The 19457-nt window shown below is 50.3% G+C and overlaps 2 protein-coding genes across 5 annotated transcripts in view; one reads left to right on the plus strand and one right to left on the minus strand.

Moving 5' to 3' along the window:
* CEP72 (centrosomal protein 72) overlaps positions 1-10206 on the plus strand; it is a 50011-nt gene extending 39805 nt beyond the window's left edge. For 2 of the 4 annotated variants that reach the window (XM_004440031.3, XM_087443078.1), the window contains 3 exons: positions 450-576; positions 3479-3590; positions 5937-6468. In XM_004440031.3, coding sequence (XP_004440088.1) covers positions 450-576; positions 3479-3590; positions 5937-6093 — 396 coding nt within the window. In that variant the 3' untranslated portion in view covers positions 6094-6468. Of the gene's footprint in view, positions 1-449; positions 577-651; positions 865-3478; positions 3591-5936; positions 6469-9496 lie in introns of those variants that run through there. The other 2 variants (XM_087443079.1, XM_087443080.1) reach the window with 2 other exon arrangements.
* Positions 10207-10875: 669 nt separating this feature from the next.
* The window catches only part of TPPP (tubulin polymerization promoting protein), a 35687-nt gene continuing 27105 nt past the window's right edge, over positions 10876-19457 (minus strand). Inside the window, exons 3-4 of the mRNA XM_087443082.1 lie at positions 16315-16468; positions 10876-16008 (exon numbers count right to left, since the gene is read on the minus strand). Coding sequence (XP_087299208.1) covers positions 15814-16008; positions 16315-16468 — 349 coding nt within the window. The 3' untranslated portion in view covers positions 10876-15813. The remainder of the gene's footprint in view (positions 16009-16314; positions 16469-19457) is intronic.

The following is a 19457-nucleotide window of genomic DNA, read 5'->3' on the forward strand; positions in this document are numbered from 1 at the left end:
AAGCGAGTCTGGAGGGGCTGCTTGGTGCTAGCATGCTGCCTGGCCCTTGTTCCTGCTCCTCAGGAAGGGAGAAGGCACCAGGCTATGGCAACCACGGGGCCTTCCTGGCGGAGGCAGGGCTTGAATAGCCACCACATCTCCCCTCAGCATCAGGGCTCCTGCTGAAGCATGCCCCTCAGCAGGGGACGTGGAAGGTAGGTGCTCCCTTGTCAGCTGGGCCACAGCTTTCCCTGTCCCCTCTGAGGGTCACTGTGCTGCTCAGCATGGGGTGGCCTGCTGGCAGGGTGATGCGCTGTGAAATGTGATTACTGCTTTTCACATTATGATTCAGCAATTATGATATGTAAAAGGAGACTAATATCTGGTGATTTCAGAAGGTTTCATTTAATTTTCTACATACATTTTACTGAATTTGACTTTCCTATTTTAATTATATTCTGTGTCCTTAGGATGACCTGCGGCAACATTTAGACAAATCTTTGGAGGAGAACAGTAGCTTAAAGTCTCTCTTGTTCAGCATGAAGAAAGAAGTAAAAAATGCAGATGCTTCAGCTACGTTAAATTTGCAGGTCACTGGTGAGTTTATAGTTTATTTGGTACTATTACTTGCTGAACATTCATATATAGACTTTTGTTTTAAATTATTCACAGAATTCAGAACCAGCAAGTACTATAAACTGAGGGTCGGAGCCCCCACTTCCTGGTTGTTGTGAGAGTCATCTTGGCTCATGGTTGATACTCCTGTTTGCCTGGAGCAAGCCCGGCGGGTGGTGTGTGTGGAAGGAGAGCTGAGACGGAGGGAAGAGGCAGCCTCCTACATGAGCTCCAGACAGGTCCACCCTCCCTGCTTGGATTTCTTTGACTCCATAGAAACCTCAGGTATTGTCTGTGGTCCTGGCGCCTGGACTGTGGGGAACTAGCCTGTCTGCCTCTGAGGGTGCAGACTCTGATCACACCTCTGCTCAGCCTGTCTCTGCCAAGGAGGCCTGGTATCCTCTTTGGTCACTGCTCCTTCCAGACCCAGGTAACGTTCATTCCCTCTCTTCACTGTCTTTGATTTTGTTTTGCCATTGTTGCAGAAGTACCCTTGGTATTTCAAGTTCAGATACTGGGATTTTGCATGAGGAGGTGTTGGGGTGTCTGTGTTCCATGCTACCACCTTCTCTGGGGGTGACATGGGGGCTCTTGAAGGTTTGAATTTCGCGGAGGACGAACAGGTTGAGCATCTTTTCCTACGCTTCTCAGGGGTCCAAAAACTTTTTCTTAAAGGGCCAGATAGTAAATATTTCAAGGCCTTATGGCCTCTGTCCCAAGTACTCGTTGTGGCCTTTTTCATGTGAACGCAGCCATGGACAAGTCGTCCTGGTTTGTCTTTGTGAAGCATCTCCTCAGATCTTTGCCCATTGTGCTTATTGGTCTATTTTATTGAGTGGTAAGAGTTCTTTATAGTCTTCTTTTTTCTTTTTTGGTGAGGAAGATTGACCCTGAGCTAACGTCTGTTGCCAACCTTCCTCTTTTTGCTTGAGGAAGACTGGCCCTGAGCTAACATCAGTGCCAGTCTTCCTATATTTTGTATGTGGGATGCCTCCACAGCATGGCTTGATGAGCGATGCATAGGTCTGTGCCTGGGATCCGAACCCGTGAACCCCAGGCGGTTGAAGCAGAGGGTGCGAACTTAACCACTATGCCACCGAGTGGGCCCTATAGTCTTCTTTTTTTGTTTTCATTTAAAAACTTTCCCCTTTTCACCCTCTGTTTCTTTGAGACGTCATTGTCACGTTTACTTGCTCTTGGGTTCCTTCTAGCTTAGCCTTCATTTCTCATCAAGTTTTTCTTGCGAATCTTGCCTGAGTTCAGCCCCCTCCTCTCTGACGTTCTGGATTCTGACTTACATGGTTCTTTCATTTCTTGTATCATTTCCTTTTTGTCTTTAGCTCCTTTTGAAATACTCGGTGATGGTTGTGGTCTGTTCTGGGACGGGGTTTTTGTTGTCCGAAGGGATGCTGTTGTGCTCTTACAGTAACTCTGTGTGGCATGTGACCTCACTACTTTTCTGTTGTTCGTTTTCACATGAAATTCGTTCTGAATTTTTAGCAGCAGGTCAGGCGGCTTTTCTAACTTAACTGATAAATGTGGTGGCTTCCTCTGGGGGTTTCAGGCCCTGTTCCCTCCCCCGCTTCTCTCTGCTGTCTTGTCCTGCTTGACCTGAACCCCTCACCAGCCATTTCTCTGCAGTTTTGAAGGGTTTGGGTAGGTGAGCCTCGAAGGGTCATGGGGTTGCTCTAGCCCCTTCAGACTGCAGAGTCCCCAGTCTCACCTCATTAGAGGAGGCTAATCCTCCCTTGTTTCAGCCGTGGTTATGTAGTTGGCCCTCTGGGGTTTCCTGTGAAAATGGGGACACTTGGGGGCTCTCCCATCCTCAGGTCTGTCAGCTGCCCCACTGCTGACTGCTGCTTCACCCTCACAGGTGTGGACACCATGTAGGGCTTGCGGCTGTCTTAGGTTTGGGGCCTTGAGGCTACCTTATCACCAGGTGCTGTAATGTTGTCTGTGGGGTTCTGGTTTTGTCATCTAGTTACTCTTGGTGTTTGACTAAGGTGGGGATTCTGGGAGATCCTGAAACCACGCCGCCACTGCCCTCTCCCCAGAATTCCTTTCACTCACGCCCTCCAGGGAATTTTAGGTGGACGTAGATTCTGAGCAGTGTTTTCCCATCTTAGCGCTTTGAGGGCGCTCCTCCATTGCTGTTGTGAGAAGGGCCTGCTGTCAGTGTCATTGTCACCCCTTTGCCCATTACCTTCCCACCCTGGCTTCTCATTGTCTCTGGTGTTGTGTGGTTTTGCAGTGGTGTGTCTACATGTGGATTTATCTGGATCCCAGTTTTGGATTTGGGAGCCAGTCAATAATATATTTCTTCCCCTCTCGAGTTGGAAACCCAGAGAGAGACAGGAGTCATGTAGATGGAATCCAAACACATGCTCTGTCACTGATGGACATAGGACCAGAGGGCACATCAGAGACATGTGGCCACCACAGGCTTCTTATGGCTTCTCCCCAGAGCTGCAGCCCCTCCCCTCAGGGGCAGAGCTCACTGCTTGTTGGAAGAGAAGCCCTGAAGGCCCTTCCCTGCCAGGAGGCAGGTCCAGTAGAGGGAGCCTCCAGCTGGTGCCAGGCCTCCTCTGTCAACATTCTCTGCCCTCCATGCAGGGGTGTGGTTCCTCAGGGGTGTCTGGAGGGCAGATTCCTGAGGCTTCAACCCCAGGGAAGGGAGCCAGACGTGGGCCCTGGAGCAGAAGCGAGTTGGGTGTATAGAGTGGGACCTTCTTTGTTCACCTGTCTTTGAGTTGCTTGCAGAAACTGACCTTTCCCAAGCTATATTCTTTTTCTTATGTCTCAGATCCAGTTTAAACTTGAGAGTTATTTTAGTTTTCAAAATGTATTATTGAATTTCACTAATGCTACTTCTTTTCTCTTTCAGGACTTCAAACAAGTGTGAAGAGGCTCTCTGGTGAGATTGTGGAACTAAAGCAGCATCTAGAGCACTATGACAAGATCCAGGAGCTCACCCAGATGCTGCAGGAGAGCCACAGGTACGGCTCTCCCAGGAGGCATGGTGGTGGGAGGGGCTGTGGGGAGGATCGAGGCACAGGGAGGGCACAGAGGAGCAGCTGGGGTGTCCCAGCCGTCACCCTTCTGGACCCACATGTGTCGTCACATTGACTTAGGACTTCCATTAGCTTCCCTGTCTTAATGAAAAGCAAGTATTTTCCTGTTGGCGCGTTCTGTGAGGTGTGACCTGAGAGGTGTGACTGTGAGGTACGGCTGTGAGGTGTGAACTGAGAGGTGAGACCGTGAGGTACACCTGTGAGGTGTGCACTGCGAGGTGAGACTGTGAGATATGGCTGTGAGGTGTGAACTGAGAGGTGAGACTGTGAGGTGTGAACCAAGAGGTGAGACTGTGAGGTATGGCTGTGAGGTGTGACCTGAGAGGTGTGACTGTGAGGTACGGCTGTGAGGTGTGAACCGAGAGGTGAGACTGTGAGGTACACCTGTGAGGTGTGCACCACGAGGTGAGACTGTGAGATATGGCTGTGAGGTGTGAACTGAGAGGTGAGACTGTGAGGTATGGCTGTGAGGTGTGACTGTGAGGTATGGCTGTGAGGTGTGAACCGAGAGGTGAGACTGTGAGGTACACCTGTGAGGTGTGCACCAGGAGGTGAGACTGTGAGATATGGCTGTGAGATGTGAACTGAGAGGTGAGACTGTGAGGTGTGAACCAAGAGGTGAGACTGTGAGGTATGGCTGTGAGGTGTGAACCGAGAGGTGTGACTGTGAGGTACGGCTGTGAGGTGTGAACTGCGAGGTGAGACTGTGAGGTGTGACCAGAGGAGATGAGGGGTGAAGGGCATGTGAGGGATGGTGAGAGATGATGTGGCTTGCTAGTCCCCGAGGGCTGTGGTTCTTGTGGCCTGTTCTTTCCTCCTCAGCATGGTTCATGTCTGTTCACATAGAAACATAGAGATTCCACCTTTACTCCCTGGCTGTGTGGTGGGTGTGAGATGGAAAGTAGGAGTGTAGAGAATGGTCGGGCAGAACCTCAGTTTTTATTCAAAGAATTGTGTGCTGGAAAGTGGGTGGAGGCTGGCACAGAGAGGAAGTCAGCCTTGGGGAGGAGGTGGGCTGCTGGGTGAGGTGAGGACAGGTTCGTCTGGACTTTGTGCCGTTGTGTGAGCCCCAGTTCCTATGGCCTCAGCGGGGAAGCCAGGCCTGTGGCCAGCACTCTCACCTCCTCTTGTCCCTGTCCCTCACCCTTCCCTTCTCCTCTGCACCCTTGGGTTTGGGTGCACTCTGGTCACAGGTGGTGCCAGGCTATGACCTTTCAGGAATTAAAGGCCACAGACCCCATGGGCCCATCACAGGCACAAGTTACAGAGGGGAAGGGGCTCCTGAGAGATGAGAGTGAGCTGAGACTGGATGGTGGAGAGCAGAAGGAAGGAAAATGGGACAGTCACGGCTGTAGGGAAGTAGCAAGCGAGGCACTCCCCAGAACCTGATGGGGCCCCATCTCTGGCAGGTCATCACATGTGTTGGCACCATGGGCTTAATATGGACAAGGCAGGGGTGCAGAGCCTCCAGATGCAGTGGGGTGGGGTTCACACTGACTTTGTCCACTCTGAGCCTCGCCTGGCCAGTGGCTCTTTCAGTGGTCCAAGCAAATGGGGCTGGCACCCACACAGGACATTTGTCAGTGGGGTGACCCATCTTTGTGGAGAGAACAGCCCTGATTTCGTCTATTTCTTGTGATGCCACAAGTGGCCATGAGTCATTGCTGACTGGGTGAGCAGGGCAATTTGGAGATGACAAAGTTGGCAAAATACAATACCACTTTCTAAATTAAAGATAGTTAACAACATTAGAAAATCAGGACTTTGAATTATAGTATACTGTTACTATGTGAGAATTACTAAGAGGTTCCTTTATATTTGACCAGGAATTAGAAATACTTCAGTCTTGGGATCTTTTCTAGAATTAGAACATTGTTTTGCTAGGGATCAAGATTATTATGATGGTTTTCTCAAAAAACCATGCATGGCTGGAGTATTGAGGGAACTGTTCATTCACTTGTCCAGTTCATCCATCCAGTCCTTGGGTGCTGAGCAGTGCCTGCAGGGCGGCATGACAGGCCAAGGGGTTGAGTCACACTCAGCCCACCCACTCTGGAGGCGAGGGGCAGATGGGCAGTAGCCAGTGGGAAGCAGGAGGGGATTTGCTGCAGAGACTGGTGTGCGGGCCAGAGCCTGGCCTCTGTGGGGAGTCAGGGCTGGCTTTGTGCCAATGGGCAGGCTTGGCCAGGAGAGGGAGGATGCTGCTGTAGGAGACAGTGGCAGAGCTGGGATGCGGGAAGAGCTGAGGCGCTGCTTCCCTGTGCCCTCCAGTTCCCTGGTCAGCACCAACGAGCACCTCCTGCAGGAGCTTCGCCAGGTGCGGGCGCAGCACAAGGCAGAGGTGGAGCAGCTGCACTGGAGCTACAAGGAGCTCAAGAAGACCATGGCCCTGTTTCCGCATGGCAGCGCCGGCCTGGGCGGCTGCTAGTCCTCTGGACGCCTGCCAAGAAGCCTTACTTCTCTTAAACCTATGCTTTTGAGCTGTGTGGCTCACATTTGTATTTCTTTACCCGGTGTATTTGTTGGTGAGAGTTGTCTGTTCTGTTTGTAATATCTTGTCAGTTTTGAGATGTATTCGGGGCCTATAGCTCGGTTTTCTAAAACATCCTAAAAAGACAGGATTAATCCAAGCCCTTCACATGTTTTGAGACAAAACACATTGACATATTTTGAGACAAACAAATCATTAATTTTTCATCAATTATCTGGAGATAAAGGAAATGCAGTATTTTTCCTGCTGATTAAAGAAAACTTTCTGTGTAACAAGCAATTCTTATTTAATAAACGAATACATTGTTCTAAAGAGTGGCTCATTATAAATTTGGAAGAGTTTTGGCTACCATGTCTTCAAATTTCCTATTTGACCCAGTCTTTCTCTCTCCCCTCCTGGGGATCCAGGTACACTCGTGGTACAGCACCTGACATTGTCCCAGAGGTCACTAACGCAGGTCCTTTTCTTCACCCTGTTCTCTCAGGGTTTCCATCTGATTGGTTCCGCCACAAAGTTGACTGATCTGTCCGTCTGCGTGCGTAATCTGCCGTTAAGCCTGTATAGTGAATTTTAGTTTCAGAAATTATATATATTTTTAGTTCTAAAATTCCATTTGGTTCTTTTTGATTAAGGTTTTATTTCCCATTATGTTCATGTTTCATTTAACTCCTTAACTATATTCTTCATAGCTTTACTATAGTAGATCTCAAACTGTTCCCAAGTGGCTGACGACTCACACTCCTGTTAGTCTGTGGGGATGTCTGTTGGTCCCTGTTTTCAGCACTTACTGTCACTGTGTTTCATGTCTTCTTTCTAGAGAGTGTGTAACATACCTCCTGCGGTTTGTATTGGCCTCTCCCCAGTTGTCAGGGGGGCTGAGCACCGTTTCACAGTTATGGCCATCTGGATTGCCTTTTCGTAAAGTGCCTATTCTTTTCGCTATTTTTCTATTGGATAGTCTGTCTCATATTTCTTTGTAGGAGTTATTTATAATTCTAGATAGTAGTACTTTGTGGATCACATTTGCAAATGGCTTTTTCCTGTCTTTTCACTTCTTAATAGTGTGCTTTGATGAAGAGAAATTTTAAACTTTAATATGGTCCAATTTATCATTCTTCATTCTGATTAAAGAATTTTAGATCCTAATTTTTAAAAATCTTTCTCTGTGGTCCTGAAGATACTCTGCTATGTTAACTTCCAAAAGATTTTACAGTTTTGTCTGTTTTGGGTTTCAGATAAATATTCTACCTGGAACTGACTTTTGTGCATGTTGCAATGGTTAAGGATCCAATGTCATCAGTTTCGTCTGTAAGACCAGTTACCCAGCATTGTTTGTTGACAAGATTCCTCTGTCATCAGTGATTTGTGTGTCTGTCTTTGCGTCTCTGTTCTTCCCACTGGGCTCGCTCCCCATCTCTGTGCTGAACCACCCTCTGTAGGGCAAGACCTCCCATCTCACGTTCAGGAGGTTTTGGCTATTTTTGACCCTTTGCATTTCATAAATTTTAGAATTAGCTGGTTAAATTGGGATTTTGTTTGAGATTGCATTGGTCAATTTGGGAAGGATTGACATATAGGTAATATTGGGTCTTACAGACCATGAATATAATATCTCCATTTATTAGATCTCCTTTAATGTACATTATTATAGTTTTATAATTTTTTCCATAGAAGTTTTACGCATCTTATATTTATTCCGAGGTTTTTCTTATTTTGTGATGCCATTTCTAAAAGATATATTAAAAAATGTGTTTGGATTTCATTTTTCTAATTATTTGTTGCTGTTATATGGAAACCCAATTGATTTTTATATATTAATTTTGTATCCTGCAATCTTGTTAAACTATTATTAACTTTAATAATTTACCTATAGTGATTTTAGCCTCTCCACGCAGTCATGTTCCCTGTGAGTAATGGGTTTTCTTGTTTTCTTTTCCATTCCTTCACTCTGGGTTTTAGCTTTATGTTTTTCATTTTGTTTTGCGTTTTGCTTTTCCATGCTGGCTCACACCTCTAGTACAGTGTTGATTATAAGTGGTGGGGGTGGGGGGGGGGCATCTTTGTCTTATTCTGGATTTTAAATAAGAGGGGACTTTCATCATTTCACAACAAAATTTGTGAGGGGTTTTTTGTACATGGCCTTTCTCATGTTAAAGAAGCTCCTCAATTGTTAATTTACCAAGAATTTTTCATCATGAATGGATAAATTTTATCAAACACTTTTTCTGTAACTATTGGGATGAGCATATGACTTTTCTCCTTTATTCTGTTAATGTGGTTAATTGCAATAATTTGCTAATGTAAAAACAACCTTAAATTTCTGGGGTAAGCACAACTTAGTAAGGGTGGATTTTCCTTTACATACATATTGTTGTATTTGGTTTGTTAATATTTTGTTTAGGATTTTATATTCCAGGTACACCACTTAATGTCTAACTTGGGGCAATTATTTAAATTCTCTGGGCCTCCATTTCCTCATTTGTAAAACGGGGTAATAACAGTGCCTTGCCTCATAGTGTTGTGGTGAAGATTAATTGAGTTATTACAAATAAAGTCTCAGGATAGCATCTGACCCAGCACTGTGGGATTGTATGCTCTAATAAGAATAATTAGCTCTTTCTTCATGGGTGTTATGGGCTGGGATCTGCTTGTATAATGCTGCTCTTGTCAGGATTTGCGTCATTACGCTTTCCTCTTAAGAGTTTGGTTTTGCATTTCTTCTCTATTCTCTAGGAAGATTTATATAAAATTGTAATTAGTTTTTCCAAGTGTTTGGTGGAACTTGCTGATGAAGTCACTTGGGCCTGGAATTTTCTTTGTGGGGAGACTTTTGACTATTGATTCAGTTTAATTAATGGTTACAGGCTGTGGCAGAGCCTGTTCTTACAGACCACCCAAATGCCCCTCTGCATTCACCAGCCTCCCTACAGTTGGTTTGGGGTCATGTGACTAATTCTGAGCAACAGTCTGAGAGTGGAGCTGAGGGGTGCCGTTGCAGGGTCAGGGCAGAGAAGAGCTGGTGGGCCGCTCTGGTGGCTTCCCTTCCCTCTGACCTTGCCAGCCCCGTCACAGCCTCTGGAAGCCTTGCTGTGTTGGAAGAGATGCCTCCTCCACCCCAGCTGGACTTTGTGTGAGTGAGAAATAAGTTGCGTTGTGTCCAGTCACTGTGTCTCAGGGGTTTCCCACTGTAGTTGGTAGCTACCGAAATCACAGGATCTGCAGGCTTTCCATTTCTTCTGGAGTTAGTTTCATAAGTTATATATCTCTAGGAATTTGTTCATATTGCCTAATTTTCAATTTTTTTGGCATAACACTCAATCTTTTAATGGCATTTTAATAGGTTTAGCATTCGAGGTTGTGTCCCTGTGGCAGAGATGTAGGGGCAGTTGAGTCTCTTCAAGCAAGACCTTGCTGTTCAAGGGAGGGGATGCAGGTAAGAGACGACCACCAGCTGCTCGTGGCATCAGGCTCTGCCTCAGCTTTCGAGTCAAGGACACTCATCCAGGCAGCCTTGGACAGTGACCGAGCAGGCAGGGCCCCGGGGCCTGGCCCTCCTGCCAGGAATTCCTCTAACAGGCCGTCGCTGAGACTTTGTCAGGTCGCATCGTGGTCTGGAGGCCTCCCTGCTCTTCGTTGTCCCCTGTCCTTCACAGGTGTTACTCACTAGTAACACAGCTGACTCTGCCTCAGTGTCTGCTTCCTGGAGTGGCTCTCATCCCCTGGTCATTCTTCTTATGGGTTGTTGGAAGTTTCTCTTTCATTAATTTCACCAGAAGTCTGTCAAGTTGATTGCCCTTCCAGAGAACTAACCTTGGTCTTCGTTTCCTTTTCTTCATTTCAATTTCTGTTCTGTTTTTAGCCATGCTGAAATTACTGATAGGTTTGGCTTAGAAATGTTATCTTATCAATTTTCCTGTTCTGTGTTTCTTTCTCTTGCTTTATCATTTAATGTGATTGATATATTTTGGCTTAAATCTGCCATCTCATTTTGTGCTGTTTGTTCTATTTCTTCTATGATTTTTTTCCTTCTCTACTGTTGCTGTTTTTAGACTACTTTTTATCATTCAACATTTGCACCTCTGCTAGTTTGGAAGCTGTGTACTCTGTCTCTGATGTATTATTACAACATGTTGGTTTATTTAATCAGTACTTCTTCCCTCCTCTGATATCATGCAAGAGCCATAAGCACATAAATCCCTGTGCACTTTCTGGCTCACATGTGATGGTTTTCAAGTATTTTAATGAAATGTTTTCAATCCCACAGAAAGTATTACATAGTCACTGTTTGTAAGCTATTTACTGTTTATTCTTTGTTCCACTTTACTTCTTCACATCACAGACATTCCATCTGTGATCACTTTGCTTCTACATTTAGAATTTCTTTTAATAATGGTGGAAATTCCCATTATAGTCTGAAAAATGCCTTTATTTTATCTTTATTTCTGGAAACGATTTCCCTGGGGTAGGATTTCAGATTGGCATTTATTTGATGATGTCATTTCTGTCTTTGGGGCTGCTCTGATTGTCTGTACTGCAGTTTATGCCCAGTCCCCCTGATCTAGACCCCACCCAAGGGCGGCACCAGAACTAAGAACTTGACCAGGTCTCAAACCCTGCGCCTCACGGGGCTGGGTCAGTAGTTGTCCCATCTAAGTGAGGAGGTGACCTGAGGCTCTCAGCCCCGTGAGCTGTGGCTCTAACTCTGCCCTGCTGCCCCTCCCAGGGTCTGTCCTGTGTGCAGTGTTAGCGCCCGTGGGCGACTGCTGGTGCAGATAGCGCACTTTGAGGATACCGAGATCCACGATTTAACACCTTTATTTATCACTTTACCAATTGGACACACAGTGTTAACAACAGCGAACACATGAGGAGCGATATGCAGACACACATGAGCTCTTTCCCTAAAGGTTTGCAAGCCAGGCCTTGACAGCGAGTCTGAGAGGTGACACCGCGCCTCGCGCTCTGCGGGAGGGAGAGCAGGCCGCCCTGACCCCACAGATGTTCCCGGTGAGTGCGGTGTGGACATCAGCAGAAGTGCCCTTCTGAGTCAGAACACCCATGACATCAACATTGCTTTACCCATCACACTGATAAAGTGATATACTCAGTACTCCCTAACATTAATAAACAGTGTAAAAATATATTGCATATATATATAAATTTATTTCCCTTTCCTGAAAAGAACTTAGTACAAACTAGTAGTATGTGATCCCTTTCAAGTTTCTTTTAAGTTGTGCGGGTTTCTTTTGTTGTTTGGCTTGATTTGGTTTTTCAAGAGTCTAAAGTAAGAGAGAGTTAACTAAAGCATCTCAAAGCACAGGGTGACTACTTCCCAGCACTGCCTGGGGCTACCCCCCTAGGCCATGCTCTCCATATGCCCACGCCCCTGAACCACCGGATTTCACGAAGTGTTCAGTAGTAAATCAGTGGAGGGAAGCTATTCAGGGTCAGTGTTTTGAGGACATTGTAGCCTATTGATAACTTCACAGTGCTGCAGGGCGGGGCGTGGCCAGCCTGTGGGTGGGTGGTGTGTGTGTGTGTGTGTGTGTGTGTGTGTGAGTGAATACCCGCAGGAGGGGATGAGCTGCGCTGGGCCTCAAGGGCAGGGCCAGCACACTTTCCCGTTAAAGGGCCAGATGAGAATATTTTAGGTTTCACAGGCCCGTGGCCTTTGTGTCTCAGTTCCTCCCCACCGCCAATGTAGCACAAAAGCACCAAAGACGGTGCGTAAGCACATGGGCGTGGCTGTGTGCCATTAAAACTTTATTCACAAAAACAGGCGGCTGTAGCAGGCCCAGGGTGTGGGCCTCTGCCCCGGGGACACCCATGGCCTGCCCTGAGCTCTCAGCCGCTGGGACATGGGACGGAGCTGCACAGACAAGAAATGATGCCCATGAAGCGCCTCCACATGCCTTTTCCCAACTGATCGGCTTCTGCTACTATTTTCATCTGCCTCAAAACTTAAGACTGAGGATATTAAAGGTGTAAAAATACTCCAGTATAAATATATATCTTTTGCTATAATATTTTAAACTTATATAATTTGAACGTCAATTTTGGTAAAGTTAGCTCTGGGTTACTGACCACTGCCTAGTTGCTTATCCTATAGCATTAAATAGAAATAAATTAAGTGTTCTGGTATGATCAGTGTTCTCAAATCCTCTCCTGTTCTTTCCTGACGCTCAGACACCATCAGCGCTGTCCTCCCCTGACAGACGTGTCCTGTCTCCTTGGGTCCATGCTGTGCAGTCTCTTCTATCACAGATAGACACTGACTTTCTCTTTAACCATGGTGAGCAGAAGCGAATTGGCATTGTATAAAACACACAACGAGGACACACACCTGCCTGTATATTCACAACACCCAGGACCCGCTGGAGGAGCGTGCACGTGTGTGTCTGTTTTGTGCAGTGAAGTTGGAGTCCAAACAAGTGTTCTGTGTTGGTCAAAGGCTACACACAGATACAATGATGAATTCCCCAGATGATTTTAAGCTGACAGAATGGTGACCACTAAGTCCTCATGACTGAATGTTAGCACCTCCTCCCGCTTCCCGGAAAGAGATGAGAGGGGAGGGGGTTTTTTCAAAGCCCCCACTTTGGGGAAGGAGTCCGTTCTGGCCCTCATGTGTGCCTGAGGAAGCCTTGAGACTGACCGAGGACGGGGAGGGGACGCCCCTGGGACCCCGACGCCCTGGCCCCAGCGCGTGGGGGAGGCTGGGCCCAGGACATGGGGTCATCCCTCCAGGAGCCTGCAGGTGCTGGGCTGGGGAGGGGAGGACCACCAAGGGGGAGCAGCTGTGTGCACTTGATTTTCATTCACAAACCCAAAGAGCAAGTGCTCTTACAATGAATGCACTTTGAAATTTTCATCAGGAGGGAATTGATAGTTTATCAAGGAGCTCATCTCCATGAGCCTCCACAGGCCAGGTCTGCCTCACGGGAAGATGGGGTCTCCAGTTCTGGGGAGGCGCCATGTGAGAAGGGTGCTCACCACAGGCGCGTGGCAGGGTGTCTGAGGACAGGCACTGGTGCTGTTTCTTCTGCTCAGTCCCCATTTCCCCAGTGTGCTCCCGGGCAGGCCAGCCCTTGACTGGAGTCGGAACCCTCCTGTGGAGGCCACTCTGGCCTGAAGACGACGCTCTGGGACAGGACACCTCTCTCTCGAGTGTCTTGCAGGCGAGGAATGGCTGAGAATGGCCTGCGTCCTCTCCAACCATGGCGGGCCCAGGTGACATCCGTCCCTCTACGGGCTGCAGCATGGGGACCCTGTTCCTCTGCCCTTGCTGAGAGTGCACACTCTCATGGCTGAGGTCCTGGTGGATTCCAGTGTCTGTGCTATGTGACTCAGCTGTAACAGTGGGGACTGGGCTGTTCACAGGCAGGAGAAGGAGCAAAGCAGCCTCAGACCAGGAGACCTGAGGCCTCCAGTGTTGGGTGTTCCTCCACAGTGGGTCCTCTCAGGGTCTGGGGCAGAGCAGATGGCTCGGGGCCCTGAGGAGGAACCCTGTTCTGTGACCACGAATGAAAAACTTGCTGGCATTGGATCACAGGGCTTTCTGGTTTATGATCAGCTTCTGGTCAAGAAACACTGCAGGTTCAGAGTTGTCTTCAGACCCGTTCCCACGTATTACTCTGGCCTCCGGGTGTCACACGAAGGTCCAGCCTGGGGGAGGAGAGAGGCGCACAGGGCGGGGGTCCGGCGTCCTGCCTGCCTATCTCCAGCCCTCAGTCCTCGGTTTCCCTGCTGTGGAGTGGAAGCCAGGCCAGGCAGCTTAGGATCCCAAGTTAGAAACTTCTGAGACAATAGTGAGATTAGGTCCTAAAAGTGACTCTCGAAGCCTGCCATCCATCATTTCCTCGGTTTTAATGCCACACACTGAAGTCCCAGAACCTCAGAATGAAGCTGCCTGCGGAGGCCACCGCCATCCATGAGTTGAGGCCTCCCTGCAGGGGTGAGGGGAGGCCCATGTGCAAGGGGCCAGGTCGGCTGGGATCGCTGGCCCACAGCCCCTCTCTGCATGGGTTGGGGGGGGGGGCTGCCCTGGCTCCAGCAATGACCAGTGAGCCCTCCGGGCTCAGGGAGGCGGGGCTGTGCATGCCACGGCAGTGGCAGTCTTTATCTTGGCTGGCTGTGCTACGGGCCAGGCTGAGTGTCCAGGAAGCGGGTGCCCCCCAAACAGCCCGCTGCCCTGGACACACAACAGACAGTGGCCAGGGCAGACAGGCTTCAGGAAGCATTTCCTTGAGGTGGCCATGGGTTTTTCACAGGACTGACTCTGAGACCACACGGCCCAGCAGGTCAACATGCCAGGCTGTGGCTGCATTTCTGCAAAGGGACGGCATGCCTCGAAGCTGGGCCGCTGTGACAGCAGGAGGCCCCCACCACCCTGCCCTGCTTTTGGCCTGGCAGAGAAACCAAACCCCTGCAAAGGCTGCAGGCCTGCAGGGCCTCCTCTGGCTTGGCTTTGTGAGGTTTCCTGCACTCCTGAGGGTCTGGAGAGGTGAGGGGAAGCCGCTGACAAAAGGCTCCCGAGAGGCCGAAGCCGGGGAGGTTTGTGCTGCGCTGTGAGCAAAGAGGGAGCAGCCGCCTTGACCTGCAGCCTCGAGGCCCCGAGTCCAGAGGGGCCCCGGGCAGAAGACGCCCAGTCCCGTGCTGGCAAAGGGGCTGCGTGGGCTCTGCCTGCCCCCCACCTGGGAGGGCCTCAAAGCGAGCAGGGTCTTCCTGACCTGGAGACTCTGGACAGCAGAAACAGGAGATTCGGAATCTTCCCTTACACGTGCTCGTGCGCAGTCACACATGCGTGCACACACACTCATACTCACATACATGCACATGCCTACGGTACTGTCACCATTTCTTATTTCTTCTTAGAAAAGCAAAATGAAATGTCTTTAGTTTCCATTATAAACACTTCTAACTTCACACTTCAGATCACTTTCCTTTGGTCGACTGAGGAACCTTCTTTCACTGGCTCACCTTCCTTTGCACATCAGCCTTCGGTTACACGACTGCCCTTAGCACAGACCTGGTCTGTAGGCGTGTGTGTGTGTGCGCATATGTGTGTATGAACATATGTGAGCAAGTATGAGTGTGTGTGCGTGCGTGGCTGCACGTGTGTAAGCGTGTGCGCGCATGAGCATGAGTGTGCAAGCGTGTCCCCACGTGTCCCATCTGCACACCTGCACGGTGCCCTTGTAGACACCGCTGCGTCCTTTTGGGGTTCACTCTGTTTTATTGGTGCTGCTTGTTAGTGCATTAGCGCATGCTGCCCTCACGGATCCTGGGAGGGTCTGCGGGTCAGGAGGTCAGCGCCACCTCTCACAGGGTCTGTTGCTCTCATCCCCAAGGCCCACCAGCTCCTTTAAAACTCCCCTTTCGCCTGCAAACCAGGTGGCAGGTATAGTCTGGTCCTGGGAGACACTGGAAACAGTCATTTGTCAACTTCCCAGCACTGGACGAGGCAGGTGTGTTAGAAAAGGTCAGTGAGGTCAGGGGTCAAACCTGGGGTTGGAGAGAAGCACGCCGGAGCCCGGGCATCACCCCACAGCCGCCCCAGCCCAGCGTCTGAGTTCAGCCCAAGTGAGCACAGGAATGTAAGGATGTGCGAGGATGCGGGGTCTCGGTGACAGCAGGAAGGCCCCGCGTGGGGACCGGCTACTTGCCTCCCTGCACCTTCTGGTCGTAGGTGCCTGCGTGCTTGTAGCCCGGAACGTAGCCCGACTCGTCCACGAGGTCCACACGGCCTGCCCTGCCCTTGCCCCTGCCCGACGGGTCGAAGCGCTCCTTGTGGGAGCCGGTGAACTTGGTTGTGTCCGTGAGCCGCGACACGGTGGGCGACGAGATGGCTTTCTGCAGGAGGAGAGCAGGGCATGCAGGGAGGGTGGGGGTGAAGGGGTTAACTGCCAGTCCGGCAGGAGAAAGAAGGGGTGTCCAGGTGAGCTGGGAAGGGGGAGACTCCAACCAACGTGGCAGGGCCTGGGGGATGGCGGGCGCTAATAGTCCTGGACTCCGCCTGCTGGCACCTGGCTGGGGAGGTGGCCTGGGTCAGCCCACGCCCGGGGGTTAATGCTTCTGCCTAGTCTTGATGCCGCCATCCTTCCCCTACCCCGCCCCCCGGCTGTGCCTCCCAAGGGACCTGCCCGCTGCCATGCTCACCGTCACCCCTGAGATGATGGGGGCCTTGCCCTCGATGAGCCTGTGCACCTCTCGGATGGCCTCCTCGCTACTCTTGTCTCTGAACCTCTTCTTGGAGAGCTCCTCCAGCGCCTCCTTGAACTGCTCAAACGTGATGGTCCGGCAGGACTTCCCTCTGCAGGGAGAGAGAACTCAGGGCACAGGCTGGGGCCACTCACCTCCATGGTGAAGGACTGCTGAGAGCAATCGCTGGGCCGGGACCTGGGGACTTGATGACATTGGGGACCCCAACCCCGTCCTGCGACACCCACCCCACCTCTCTCCCACAGCCAAAAGTGAGTCTAACATTAAAATACAGACCATGCCCCTCCCCCGCCCTGGTCTGCACTGTGTACACCCAACAGTCGGTTGCCATCGGCAACGGCAGCAAATATAAATTGTCTTGGAAAAAAGCTTAAAGGAAGCACATCCTTTATGAACAACTGGACATTAAAACAAAGCCGTTGTCTGGTTCTAAAACGGGGCATGTGTGTGGCCTCCACTGGAAGGACTTTCAGAGGGAAAGTTAGGGCAAGAAGCTTGTCCAACTCAAACCACACGGAGGAGGCCACGGTCTGTGTCAGGTCGTGGGGGGGTTGGGGTCACGATTAGCACACAGGGACAGGACTCGGGGGGGCGCCTCCCCAGAATGCCTGGCAAAGTGGGCCCAGGTCCTGCACATGAGGTCCACAACCTAGGACCCACAGGCTCTTGGAAAGGTGCCCCACCCCTCCCTGGGACCCCCTGCTGCCCCTGCCTGAAACCCACCTGGGCCTGACCTGGGCTGGCCCACATGAGCAGTGCAAGGTGGGCTGGGGCAGGTCCTGCCTGGGCCTGGCCAGGGGTGCAGCAGTGAGCCGCAGTGCAGCACTTCCTCACCCAAACGCAGAATTCCCCCACGGTAGAGAAGGTTCTAAACTGGCTCTTCATCCTTTATAATTTTAACTAAAGAACTTTTTTGCCCTTTGACTGGATCTTCCCCAACAAATCTATTCAGTGAGTTTTCAGTGTTTTAAAATAAAAAATGGTGTGGAGGAGGCTCCCACACTCCACAGGGACACCCTATTGGAACAGCTGCAGAAAGGCTGCCTCGTCACGGTCATTCCTGCTGCAGAATCCTGAGCTTCAGCGACTCAAGAGACAACCAACCCGACAGCACCCGCCGGGTGTCCCGCAGAAGTCCCCGAGCAGAAAATCTAGAACGGCAGACAATTTTGAAAAACAGGAACACAGTAGGAGCTCTGATACCACCCAACTTCAAGACTTACTACAAAGCCATAGGGACAAGATGCAGGGGCGGCCCCACAGATGGACAGGCCACAGAGCCGCAAGCAGGCCACACAGAAGGATTTCCGACAACGCTGCAAAGGCAATTCAGTAGAGAAAGGATCATCCTTTGAACAAATAGAGCTGGCACAGCTGGTGACCTGTATGCAAAGAAGACCTTTGTACCTTGCACCATATGCAAAAATTAACTCAAAATGGATCATAGTCCCAAATTTATTATAACACCAAAAACTATAAAAATTCTGTAAGAATACCTAAGAGAAAATCTTTGTGACCTTGAGTTAAGCAAAGATTTCTTAGAAACTACACTGAAAAACAGTCCTTAAAAGAAAATAAAAAGGATGAATTAGACTTCACCAAAATTGTAAAAACCGTGCTCTTCAAAAGACACTGTTAAGAGAACTAAAAGGCAAGCCACAGACGGGGAGAAAATACTTGCAAAACACATATCTGATAACAGACTTCTATCAGAAATAGAAAAAGAACTCTTAAAACTCAACAATAAGAAAAACTTCAATGTAAAAAATTGGGCAAAATATTTGAACTAGACACTTCATCAAAGAAGATCTGTGGATGCAAACAAGCATGAGAAGAGATGCTCGAATCATCAGCCATCCAGGAAATGCAGATTAAAACCCCAATGAGGTCCCAGCGCACACCCACCGGGTCACTGAAGAGATTACGGTAAATGAAATGACAGCACTGAGGGCTGGGAGGATGTGGGGCAGCTGGTGGATGCAACGTGGCGTCCACTTTGGAAGGCAGTTCAGCAGTTTCTCATAAAGGTCACGCCCACAGCACAGCCCCGAGGTCCCGCTCCTGGGCTCTTGCTCAAGAGAAGTGAGAACTTGAGCTCACATGTAAACCTGTATGTGAATGTTTGTCACCACCGTTCTCCTCGTCACCAAAACCCAGAAACAGCCCCGGTGTCCCTCAGTGGTGAACGGATAAACACGCCTGGGCATGTCCACAGCACATGCGGGGCTCTGAGGGCACTTGACATGTGGGTCTGCAGACACGGGACATGTTGACCGGCGACCCCATGTCAGGACCTCACAACTCAGGGAGGAAGAACTGGGGAGCCAGAGCCCCTGTGGGGCTGGACAGCTGAGCACGGCCGCCCCAGCACATTCAGACCATCTGTCCTGAGGGGTGTCTATCCCGACAACGACCACACGCCCCATGACTTGGTGTCCGCAGGGCTTCATCAGATCTACTGTGTGGGTCGGCGGATGCTGCCCCTTGAAGCTCTCAGCCTCGACACCCACAACCTCTCTGAGGCCCTTGGTGCTGGGCTGGGTGAGTCAGTTGGATCCTGAGGCTGGGCCATCCGGGTGGCCTGGTTCGGGCATTGGCCATGTGCGGAGAACCCCGCCATGCCCTGCAGCTCGTGGTGCCTGGGCCGGGTAAACAAGGCCTCTGATCTTCCTCTTGGCCTGTGGGCCTCTACGGCCCCTGGGGCCCTGTTTGTTTGTCCTGGGCTGTCAAAGGCGCTCCTGTCTCCCATCCACACCCCGCCTGCCTGGGCTGGCGTGCGGACGCCAGGCCTGACGGCCAGCCCAGTGACTGGCCACTGGAACACGCAGCCCTCTCTGGGTGCCGTGGCACCAGGCGCCACCAGTGTGAGTCACTCAGGCTGGGGGTGGGGGTACGGCCAATGGGGGCTCTCCTCAGAAGCTAGATTCAGATCTGGGTGGACGCACAGGCCCAGGGCCCCAACTTGCCTGCTCCACCTGGCTGGGCTGCATGTCCCCTAGTGTCCCCACTGTGACCACTGGCAGGGGTCTCAGAGCCCAGTCTGGGCTGGCGGGGAGCTCTCCCCAGGGGACCCGGCGCCC

Source organism: Ceratotherium simum, chromosome 18 (assembly GCF_057802395.1).
Source record: "Ceratotherium simum simum isolate JZ-2026a chromosome 18, ASM5780239v1, whole genome shotgun sequence".
In the NCBI taxonomy this organism is placed as follows: domain Eukaryota; kingdom Metazoa; phylum Chordata; class Mammalia; order Perissodactyla; family Rhinocerotidae; genus Ceratotherium; species Ceratotherium simum.